The 12488-nt window shown below is 36.0% G+C and overlaps 1 protein-coding gene across 2 annotated transcripts in view; it reads left to right on the top strand.

Moving 5' to 3' along the window:
- The first annotated feature begins 3066 nt into the window (after positions 1 to 3066).
- Positions 3067 to 12488, top strand: part of LOC102028003 (glycophorin-A) — a 27391-nt gene continuing 17969 nt past the window's right edge. For both annotated transcript variants that reach the window (XM_013515262.1, XM_005386628.1), the window contains exons 1-2: positions 3067 to 3231; positions 5489 to 5566. In XM_013515262.1, the coding sequence (XP_013370716.1) occupies positions 3195 to 3231; positions 5489 to 5566 (115 nt within the window). In that variant the 5' untranslated portion in view covers positions 3067 to 3194. The remainder of the gene's footprint in view (positions 3232 to 5488; positions 5567 to 12488) is intronic.

Raw genomic sequence — 12488 nt, 5'->3', positions numbered from 1 at the left:
GCTGGCAAGTGTGAGGTTGTGAATTTGATTCCCGGTACCACCAAAAAAAAAAAGTAAGTTAGTTTGGCTCAATTAATATCACATGGAAGTGAATCTAATATAAGAAGCACTGTTAGTGGCAAAGAGCAACACTTCATAAAACATGAAAAAGACAATTTAATACTAAACCATAAAGATCCTAAATGCACATGTACCTAGTAATATGAAATGTATTAAAGAAAAAATAAGGAGAATTAAGACATGAATTCCCAACAGGATATTTTGTACACCTTTTTTAAGTGACTCATAAAGAAGATAAAATATCAATAAAATGTGAGTAATTACATTGACCTAACTGATCTATATAAAATATTATAGCCAAGAAATTGCAAACACATATCTTTTTCAACTATGTGTAGAATATTCACCAAATAAACCACATGCTAGAGTACAAAGCATACCTCCTACAAATATAATAGATTAAAACAATACAGAGGACACTTGCTGGCAGTTGGGGAACTCAACTAGAAATCAGTAGCAAAAAAGTAATGAAAATCTCCAAATGTCTGCAAAAAATGATGCACTTCTAAATAATCCATGAGTCAAACAATAGAAAAATAATAAAATGCTTAAAATTAAATTATAATGAAACTATAGAACAATAAAATGTGTGGTATGTAGCTAAAATATTAATTAGTGAGAATTTAGACTTAATTTCATGTTAGTAGAGAAGAAAGACATTTGTAGTTGAAGTTTTCATCTTAAGAAGTCAGAAGTAAAGGACATCTTTACAAAAGTAAAATTAGAAATGATTTACCTTTAAATAATGTAGAATGAAAAAAGGTTTAAAAAAGACAAATCAAATAGATAACAGTTGCACTATACAGAAAAGAAATAATATCCAGAGTTCATTCTTCAAAAATACTAAGAAGTATTAAGTAAGCATGGCAGAAAATATCAGTTACCAAATTGGAAAAAAAAATAAGATAGGCCTAGAAATTTAATAGACACTAAAAATGCAACGAGAGCTTTATGAATGACTTGATACCTATAAATTGGGTAACCTAGATAAAATTGAACATGCATCAAAATGAACACAAGAAGAAATAACTTCAAATTACTTGGTCTAGTAAAGAAAATTGGATCCACCCTGGTGTGGTGGAACATGCCTGTAATCCTAGAACTCAGGAAACAGAGGAAAAAGAATCCAAATTCAAGGCTAACCTGGAGTAGATAGCAAGATTCTATTACACACACACACACACACACACACACACACACACATGCACAATTGTCATTGTGTTCATAAATTAAGGCAATGAAAACTTTCCTTATGAATAAAACTCCAAGCATAAATAACTTCACTATCAAGTTTTTCAAATATTTAATGGTCACAATTTCCTTCTGACTTTTAATTATAGTTACTTCTTTTTAAAATACAAGACTAAAGTAATATGCCTACAAAACACCTTGTGTGAAATCCAATCAAAGAATGCATTATGCGTTTACAGTCTCTTAACCATGCCTTAGTTTCCTCACATGTACTGGGTCGTTTACAGGGCTATGTTGAGTGGAAAATTCTTCTAATCTTATGTTTCCTGGTTTTCCAACTGTTGAAATGATAATCTAGCAAAGATGGTCAAGGAAAGCGGTTTACTCATCCTGGAGAAACGCAGTGGGTATCCTAAAATGACAAGGTATTGTCATGACAAGCTGTGCCTCAAAAGATAGATGGATCTGTCTAATGCACTTACTTATCGCACAGTGAGACTTTATAATAATCCTGAACATGAGTTTGCACAAGAATAGAAAGACTGGGGAAATGTCTAGGAGAAATTGTGTGTGTGTGTGTGTGTGTGTGTGTGTGTGTGTGTGTGTGTTTCCTTTTACTGTTATTTTTTCAAGGCACATATTTTTCCTTCTATTACACAGATATGCCACTAGAGGGCAGCGTACAACTCTTCTTCTACATTGTGTATGTGACGTGAGAGGTCTGACTTTTGCCGCTTTTTATATTTTATTCTTTGTTTTTTGTGTTTCATTTTCCGGTACCGGGGATTAAACTCACTACCTTGCGCTTGCTGGGCAGGCGCTGTGCTGCTGAGCTAAATCCCCAGCCCCATTTTGCCGCTTTTTAATCAAGCCAGGAAGTGTCAAGCTGTCCACATGAAGGAAAATAGGAGCCTTATTAACCTTCCAGTGACCTTGAGCAAGACATCCTTTGCTTTCTGTGTCCTATGCTCATAGAGGTTGCTGCCCAGAGTTCAGACTGTCTCCCTTTAACAGTGATTTTCCTATTTCTGTACTTCTGCCATTAACCTGCTTTCCAGTATGGTTGGGAGTTTTTGTGCTTGGTTTTGAGTGTCTGCATTTATTGTCTTGGTTAATAACTCAGAATAACATAGTGGGAGTAGTATTTTGGAGAGAACTCACTGGCTTCACAGAGCACAGGCCCTAGCTGCTCTGTTCAAATTAATTTTTCAGCAAAAGTTGTCTAGACAGACAAAAGTCTGTCTCTTTTCTTGCTATTTAACTTTCCTTAGTTTGAGCTTTCGAGCCTCAGAGCACTCACATGCTAATTAAAATTCTCCGGTACACTGAGGGCACATATCAGAAGTCACTTGCACTCCTGTGACCCCAGCACTCTGGAGGCTGAGATCGGAGGGATCACTGTGAGAGCAAGGCTGATCCGAGCTCTGCAGTGAGCTGAAGTATATTCAGACCCGGACAATAAAAAGTCATTTTCAGCTTACTCCCCAAGGCCCTTCCCGTTATATGAAGTCTTCTCAGCAACGAGAAGGGTCATTGCTCTCCAGTAGCCTGAGTGCCCTGAACTTAGGCCTTGACGGTCTGATTCTAAGCCTAGTGTGGCAACTTTTGGCTACTTCCTTGCCTTGCCCATTAAACTAATGTAAAGTAAATTAACTTGAAGCAGTCATCTCCTTGAATTTGGCAAAGAAAATTGAACATGAAGCAGCCACTTGAAGTTACCCCTTTCGTATTCCTGGTTAAGCAGATAGTCATGTATCTTTTTTAACAAACGTTTACCAACTTTGCATTATACGAAATGCTGCCTGACGCCCGTCACATGATAGTGGCCCCTGGAATGTGGGCTAGAAAGATAACAGCATGCAGGTTGGGCCAGGGACTAACGCTCTCTGTTCTCCTCAGTAGTTTTCTCGCACTGCTTCTGTGAGCCAGCTCAAGCTTCCAGGATGTATGAGAAAATAACAATTTCAGCACTATTGTCAGGTGAGCGAACTTTCTAGCTTAATGCTATTACATTTTAGTTGGGTACTTCTCTTAGCTTGATGGATATTGGAACATGGATTAAAATACCAACTACTCCTATTTTCTGCTTTATTTAAATGAATAAATAATTGAAGAGTCTCTTAGGTTTTAATCTGCAAGATGGATTTTATTGGGACTTGGACAGTAATGAGGATATTGCACAAGGGAGACAGGTATTTGTGGGAGAATCATCATTTTCCGGAATGAGAAGTTTGCCTGGATTCTAAGTCTCCCTGGAATTAAGAGAATTTCATCAAATATGACAAATATATTTGTGTGAATAAATTTGTTGCTTGGCTTGATTTGCAAGAAGATTCATTTCTAAATGAAAGCGCTGTGTGAGTGTGTGTGTTTGTGTGTGTGTGTATGTGTGGTACTGAGTATCAAACCAAAATGGACTCTGCCATTGAGCGAAGTTTCCCACCCATCTTTACTTAATTAGAGTTTGAGACAGGGACTCACTAAATTGACCAGGGAGAACTGAAACTTGCAACCCACTTGCTTCAGTCTCCTGAAGTGCTGGGAGCACACGTGCGTGCTCATCACAGCTGACTTGGTTATTAATGAGGGTGACTGTAGGTTTATGGTCCTCAGTTCTCAAAAAATATAATTTCCTACTTCTCTTAGAAAGAGGGATAAGCCACAGCACGAAATCATGGGGAAGTCATTTCCCCTCTCTGTGTATCTGTTACTGAAGTTCCATGCAGGGAATAACGACACTTTTTGATTTACATGTCATGTGGTATGGAAAAAAATATAAATTAACTCATTAAAATTAAAGAGAGATCACAGAAGTATGACTGTATCAAATTAACCTTAGAATTGACCTCTTTTGGAGGAAGTTATAAATGATGTCCTCTCCAGTGCAGTGTCTCTGTGTTAGAAAGACTTGTCCCAGCATAGAGATGAAGAGCAGGTCGTTCCCTGAAATGTATTTTGCTCATTGACCTGCCTGTGACCCCATTAGGGTGAGTAGTATGATCTTCTGAGCATTTTGTAGACACAGAGATGGCACCCAGCATTTTCTAAGGTTCCTTAGGGGACAAAATAGAGTAGTGGTTAAGAGCGCGGGAATGAAGAGCAGGAAGAACTGGGTTCAAATATAGTCCAGCATCTGAAAGCCTGATGGATATCAGAACATAGACTAATTATCCATATTGGTGCCTGCCTCACAGTAATAGCAGAAGGACAAAGCAAAGTACTTAGCGCATTGCATGCATTCTAGTGTCGGACACAGCTACTCTACTGCTATATATTAGTTATGAAAAGCGTAATTAATAAAGATCACTAAGTATTCTTAAAACAGGTATTATCTATTAGGAAGGATTAAGCCATGGTAACAAGCCTGGGTGAATAATATTTCATAGTGTACGTGAACCTCACTTTCGTCTGCTGATGGGTACATAGACCGACTCTGTGTGTTAGCTATTGTGCTTTGCTGTAATAAGCATGGGATTTTGTTGTTGTACTGATTTCACTTTCTTTGGATTTGTAGAATACCCAGAGTGGGACAGCTGGATCATATAGGTCTATTTTTAGTTCTTTTAGGAACCTCGGATTGCTCTTCACAGAGGCTATACTAATTTATATTCCCACCAAAAGAATATAAGTTACTTTTTCTCCACTTCCTTAACAGCATTTGTTTCTTTTTTTATAAAAGTAGTAGTCATTCTAACTGAAGTGAAATGGAATCTTACTACAGTTTTCGTTTACATTTCTCCAGTGGCTCATCGTATTGTGCATGTTTTCAAGTATTTGTTGACCATTTGGTGTGTGTGTGTGTGTGTGTGTGTGTGTGTGGTATTAGGGACTAAATCCAGAGCCTTCACATTGAGCTACACCCCCAGTCCTTTAATTATTGCTATTATTGCCATTAATGTTGTTACTGTTATTATTTTAATTTTGAGAGAATTTCTTGCTAAGCCAATAATTGCCCAGGCTAGGGCTCAAACGTGTGATCCTCTTACCTCAGCCTCCTCGCACTGCTTTAAGACATGTGCCACTACAGCTGGCTGTACTTTTTTCTTTTATTTGAAGAGTGCCTATTCAGACTATTTGCTTATTTTTAATTGGATTGCTTATTGTTTTAAGTTGATGAGTTCCTTGCATATTCCGAGTACTAGTCTCCTGTCGGATGATTAGTCGCCAAATATTTTCACCCATTGTGCAGATTGTGGGAAGCACATGTTAATGTAACTTCTCCACATTATCTCTACAGCTTATATTTTTACATCAGCTTCCATCCTTGCAACTTCACCTACAAGTTTTACATTTCCTGAATTAACAACAGAAGCAGGTAAGAACTGTAAGCCTTACATAATAAATTTCTAGCCATGGCTGTAATATCCACAACTTTAGTAAGTTCTCATCCGTGCAGCTTTCTGTGGTAAGTGAACGAACGTATAACTAAAATATGGGGGAAAAGACACTTGAGGTTATTCTGGATGAGGGGATTGTTACTCTGCTTTTGAATACTTTCTAGATTTTTGTACAAAGGTAATCTAATAATATAATGACGAAAAGTTTAAAATGATTTGAAAGGCAAAGTGAAAGGACACAGTCCCTGCATTGAGGCTGCTCCATTTCACTGTAACTGTAGCTCCTCAGTCTGGCTAGGTTGTGCGTTGGAACTGCTTTGGGGAGCTGGTAGAGAAAAGAACAGAATACAAGAGTGAACAGACGAGATAATGCACTGTTAACAGTTTCCCCATTTGCAGTTTTGTGTAGGACTTGTTTCTGTTGAGATACTAGAACTCATTCCTGAGGCCCTGACTACCTTAGTTACTTCCAGGAACTGAGAATATCAAAACTGGGGCCACAGACAGAACCTTAGGACACCTTATTGCCCAAAGATATCTACCACACTGCAGGAATCAGGCTATGTTCAGGCCCATGTCCGACTCAGAGAAGTTAATGACTCCCAGCACACTGTCAGCCAGCAAATCCCAGAACGCTGTGCATCCTTCCCTCAGTCCCCATGCACCATGCTCAGCCCTGTGCGAGGGGCCAAGGTGCACACAAAGGCCTAGGCAGCCCTGACCCCTCATTTCCTTCACAGCCTGGGTCCCTTGATGTTTTAGATAAAACTCAAATTCAGCAATGTGCTTTGAGACTCCAAAGCAGATCTGAGTTTCTCTCTATGGTATGTGCAACCCTAAAAGTTGACATCCTATTTAAGCAATTAATAGATAGAACAAGAAAAATAAACCCACTTGATACAGCGAAGAAAAGTTTAGCTCCCCAGTGGTAGGTATATGGGAGCTGCTCTCTGCTTTCTAGAGGGGACTTTTTGGCTGCATCTTCCAGTGGGGAGAAAAAAGTAACCTAGGGAGAAAACCCCAACCTGAGATGGTGGGAAGAATGGAAGGAAACTAACCTCATCCCACAAGCTCTTTTGTAAGGGCCCTAATCACATCCATGGGGGCTGTGCCACTATGATTTAATCATGTCTTGGAAGCTCTGCCTCTTAATACCATCACATTATTGAGTGAGCTTCAACATATGAATGGAGGGGGATCGAGACCATAGCAGCTCATCTCTAGATTTTTATACAGTTAGTTAGTTTCTAATATACTTCGGTTTTACATAATAATAGCCAACAGTGATAAAGCACTTACTCTGTGTCTGACCTTGCTTTACGTTCCCTACATGCATTTAATTTTTTTGGAACTGATATGCATGTGATTATAATGTTTATCTGTTTTGATCCTTTTTAAGTGTATAATTCAGTAGATTTCTATTTTTCTAATTATTTTTGTTTTGTTTTTTTTGGGGGGGGGGTTGAGACAAGGTCTTGCTATGTAGCCCAGGCTCACCTCAAACTCATGGCAAGCCTCCTGCCTCAGCCTCCTGAGTGCTGGGATTACAGGTGTGCACCACCATGCCCGGCTTCAGGAACCTTTAATGCATTCACAATATTGTGTATTAGTTATCACTCCTTTTTTAAAGAATCTCTTCATTACTCTCAAGGAAATCCTATAGCCATTATCAGTAACTGCCCATCAGTCCTCAGCAATCACTCATTTACTTCATATTTCTTTGAATTTACCCATTTTGCACAATTCATATAAATAGAATTTTACAGAGGTAGCTTTTTGCATATGGTTTCTTTTACTTAGGATAATGTGATAAGAGCTCACCCATGTTGTAACATGAAGTATTCATTCATTTTATGGCCAAATATTATTCCGTGGTACAGATATACCAAATTTGCTTCTCCAATTATAATTTGAAGGAAATTTAGGTTGTTTCTGACTTTTAATTATTATAAATTGTGTTACTATGAATATTGTTGTAAGGGGCTGGGGATTTAGCTCAGTGGCACAGCGCTTGCCTGGCAAGCACGAGGTCGTGAGTTCGATTCCCAGTACCGGAAAAAAAAAAAAAAGGAATATTGCTGTAGTTCTTTGTTTGAACACCCATTTTCAATGCACAGGTATATTCCTAAAAATAGAATTCTTGGGTTACAGTAATTTTATATTTAGCTCATGGAAGAACCACTACTAATTTCCACAAGAGATGCAGAGTTTTACATCTCACATGTAGCATATGAGGGTTCCAATTTCTCAACATCATTGCCAATATTTGTAGTTTTCTCTTTTTTAAATTATGATGTTCCTTGACTCGCAATATTCCTCAGTGTAAGTTCCTCAATTTACAGTGGGGTTATGTCCCAATAAATCTATTGTAAATTGGAAGTATTGCAAATTACAAATGCATCTAATATCCCTAAGCTACCAAACTAGCTACCAAACTAGCCCACCTTACATGTACTCAGAACACTTACATTAGTCCACAGTTGGGCAAAATAATCCATCTCAAAGCCTATTTTACAAGTTACTAAAATATTCACTATCTATGTAACTTATTAAATACTATATTAAAGGTAAAAAACTAGAATGGCTTTTTTGGGTGCAACTTCATACTATCATAAACTCAAAAAATTGTAAGTCAAACTTGGGACTCAGTATTATTATTCTAACATGACATAGAGTGTCATTGTGGTTTTTATTAATATTACTCTAATGACTAATGGTATGGCTTTGTGTGATTGCTGGCTATTTGTGTTTTGTATATACTCATTTGAGAAGTGTCTGGTGAAACCTTTGTCCATTTAGAAAAATTTAATCTTTTTGTTGTTGAGTTGCAACATTTCTTTTTGTGTTCTTCATAGTCTCTTATCAGATATACAATATGCAAATGTTTTATCCTCTTCTATGAGTTGTCATTTTACTTTTGATAATGTAGGCTTTGATTTATAAAACCTTTTAATTTTATGAAGTCTTATTTATTTTCTCTTTCATTGCTTATGCTTTTGGTGTCAGATCTAAAAATCAATTACCAAATTCAAAGCCATAAGGATTTATTCCTATGCTCTCTTTCAAGAGTTTTGTAGTCATACCTCATATTTAAATTTTTGAGTTAATTTTCATATAAAGTGTGAGATTAATAACCAACTTCTTTTTTTTCATGAGGATATGATAGCTTTCCCAGGACTATTTGTTGAAGATACTGTTATTCTTTCACCATTAAATATTCTTGGGAACTTCTTGGCATATAAATTTACTTTTGGATTCCCAGTTGCACCCACGGTTATATACTTATATCTACTCTTAAGGGAATGTCACATTTCTGGTTACCATCTTTTCATTGTAAATCTTGAAGTCATGAACTAGATCTGCAAATGTTATTCTTCAAGATTGTTTGGTTTAGTTTAGTTTCTAAAAATTCCTTATGAATTTTAGGATCAGTTTTTCCATCCGCAAAAATTTATACATTTTTAATTCATTTAAGTTGATCAGTAACTCCGTAACATAAACATTACTATTATTCCCACTTTACTATGGTGAAGTGAAGGTACAGAGATTAGCTTTTCAAAAATTCCAGCCAGTCCTTGTTGGATAAGTTTGACTGGAGGACATTCGACTCTGGAGTCAGTGCACTTAGTGGATATAGTTTGGTGCCTTTCTTGGTCACACATAGTGTTGTTCAGACTTGGCTCTTCCATGCTCTTACACATTACCATTCATTGTTCTGCTTGTTTTCATTAAGGTGAGATCTTTAATGAAGGTCTATAGCATTCAGGTGTAGCTAATGAACTAACTCAGACTATATGACTACTCTGTTAGTTTTTTGCTATTTTTAAAATATAGACTACATTTTTTAAATCTAGGGGCTTTTCTTTGATGTTACCACTCATTTGCCCAGTATAATTAGAATAAACCCAAAAGGAAATAAACAAAAAGTGTAAAAATGAACAGATTGTTTGAGATAACAAAGTATTTGTCAGGCAATGTAGCAATGTATCTGTAGAATGCATGTGTGGGAATGTTGGAAGGCTTAACAAAGTGTTTCCTCATTTATTTATTAGCAAGAAAAGAAGTTTAAATCAATTGCTTGAGATGTCAAGGCAGATAATGTTCAGATCCCATCAATGTTTGCTTTTTGCTTTATTGACCTGTCACAATAGGGGAAATCTGTTAAAAATTGAGACTACTATTATATTTCTGCCAATTTCTTCTTTTTGCTTTATATTCGTTATTGCTATGATATAAGGTTATAATGGTCTACATTTACATAAGCAACGTTGTGTAATGTATCCTTTATCAACATAAATTAATCGTTTTTATTCTTTTTAATGTCTGGTTTTGATTGTCTTAATCTAATATTAGTATTGTGATATCTCTTTAGTTTTATGTTTATTTTTGTCTAGTATACCTGTGCTCATATTTTTAAACAGTTTTCATTCTTTCATTTTTTTCTTATGGTCTAGCATATATATATATTTATAAATATATATATTTATAAATATATATATAATAAATATAAAAGTTGGGTGTTTATAATCTGTATGTTTAACTTGAAACTAAAGACCTACACCTTTTAACACAGAAATTTAATCCATATGCATTTGCAGCCAACATTTATTATCTTATTTTTCTTACCTTTATTCCATACTTTATTGCACATTATTTCTAAATATATATGTATACATATATATGTACATAATATTTTGTTTAACTTTGTCCTGGTTTATATTCTCTTTTTTTGACTTAAGAAAAGTTAAGAAAAGTTTAATTTTGTGCAAAACTTAAGTTAAACAGTTTATGTGTGAATTTAAATGAATTTTTAAAAAAACCTGAGAATAAAACCAATTTATATCCTGAAATAATTATGTGTAAAAACAGCATTAAAAAAAGATAATGTTTTAGGGCCAGGGGTATAACTCAGCAGCATGGTGCCTGCCTGGCAAGTGTAAGGGTTTCTTGTTTTGTTTTGTTTTGCTTTTATTTTAAAGAGAAAAGAACAAAAGCAAATTAAAAAGCACAAAGACAAACAAAACAACACCAAAACAAACAAAAATGATACAGAATTTCAAACAAGGTGATAGGAAATTCACAATGGTTGTTGTTTTACATATTGTCATCTTCAAATCGGTTACTCAGATAACCAGATGTAGGTATGTAAGACTGATCAAACAATTAAACATTAGCTATTTCTTTCAATAAGCCAATAGAAATTAATAGTACAATGATCTTAGCTACATGTGTATATGTATATACATAATTTTTCCCTTTCTTCTTTCTTTTCTCTTTTCCCTCATCCCAGTTGTTCTTTCCTTTTGAGCAGTTTCTTTCCCTTTCACAGCATCTATTGTACCTATCAGATTTTATATACTTTCAGGTTCTTACACTAGGGAGACAGCATAATATTTACACATGTGAGTCTGATTTATTTCACTTATGAGTATAGTCTCTAGTTGCATCCATTACCTATGAAAGCCTCGAGTTTATCTTTCTTTATAGTTGACTAATATTCTACTATACAAAAACACCACATCTTTTTTATCCATTCCTCGGTTGATGGGCATTTGGGTTATTTCCACGATTTAGCTATGACAAAATGCACTGCTATACACAATGATACACATATGTCACTGCGGTATGATGTTTTCAGTTCTTCTGGAAAAATACCCAAAAGGGAAAGAGCTGGGTTGAAGAGGACCTCTAATCCTAGTTTTGTGAAGACTCTCTGCACTAATTTCTACAGTGGTTGCACCAGTATACACTCCCACCCACAAGGGAGAATGGTTCCTTTTTCCCCCACAGCCCCTCCAGCATTTGTTATTGGTTGATTTCTTGATGATAGCCATTCTTTCTGGTGTGAGATGGAATCTCAGTGTTATCTCAATTTGCATTTCTTGAATGACTAATGATATTCATTTTTTTTTCATGTATTTATTTGTCATTTGTATTTTTTCACCTGAGAAGAGCCTATTCATCTCCAACATCCATTTTTGTAGTGGGTCTTTGAATTTGAGGGGCCTGATTTTTAAAAATTTTTTATATGTCCTAGGTAGAAGTTCTTTCTCCAATGGACAGTTGACTAAAATTTTTTCCCAATTTATGGATTTTATTTTTACTCTGTGGGTGATTTCTTTTGATGTGCTTATATTCTGAAAAGCATACCACACATTATTAGTAATTCCATTGCCTAGTTTTAAAAAGCACCTGTCTCAAAACTCCCAGGCATATTAACAGCTCAGCATTTGCAGAAACTCTAAGTGATTTTACAGGTCTTATGTCAATGTGTAACTTTACTTATAAATGAAATGGCCAATGGCTTGTGAAAACTTTAACTGTGTCATTAGGTGAGTCTTTGACTATTGATTCCCTCTGTCCTTCTGGCAGCCAGGTATTCACATAAGAGCATAGCCAGGCATATTAATCTTAAGACATAATCAAGTTTTATTAAGAGATGGTAAATGTATGCTGAAACTCACTATTCACATGTACATGTACACATAAGCATACATGAAACAAAATTCCAGAAAATAATACTTGTCCTTATAATATGTGATACACTTTGATGTTTTCTTTTCTATTTTATGTGCTCCAATTTTTAATGCCTGTGGTAATCCAGTCAACTTATTCCATGGTCCATTAGTGCACAAAAGCAATGTGTTACTTGCATGTTAAAATTATCTCAGGGTATCGAAAAAACACTGATCATCAAGCTCCAGATCCAGAGATTCTAATTATACAAATGCAGGGCCCATCAAAGATGAATGTCCAGCTTGGCATTGAGGCGCATGCGTGTCATCTCAGCACTTGGGAGGCTGAGGCAGGAGGATCACTGTGAGTTCGAGACCAGCCTGGGCTACAAAGTGAGCTCAAGGCCAGCCTGAACCACATAAGTGAGACCCTGTCTCAAAAAGA

The sequence above is a fragment of the Chinchilla lanigera genome, unplaced genomic scaffold (genome assembly GCF_000276665.1).
Source record: "Chinchilla lanigera isolate Chin_1 unplaced genomic scaffold, ChiLan1.0 scaffold00027, whole genome shotgun sequence".
NCBI classification, from domain to species: Eukaryota; Metazoa; Chordata; class Mammalia; order Rodentia; family Chinchillidae; genus Chinchilla; species Chinchilla lanigera.
The sequence above is the reverse complement of the archived record's forward strand: the minus strand, read 5'-3'. Positions and strand labels throughout refer to the sequence as shown.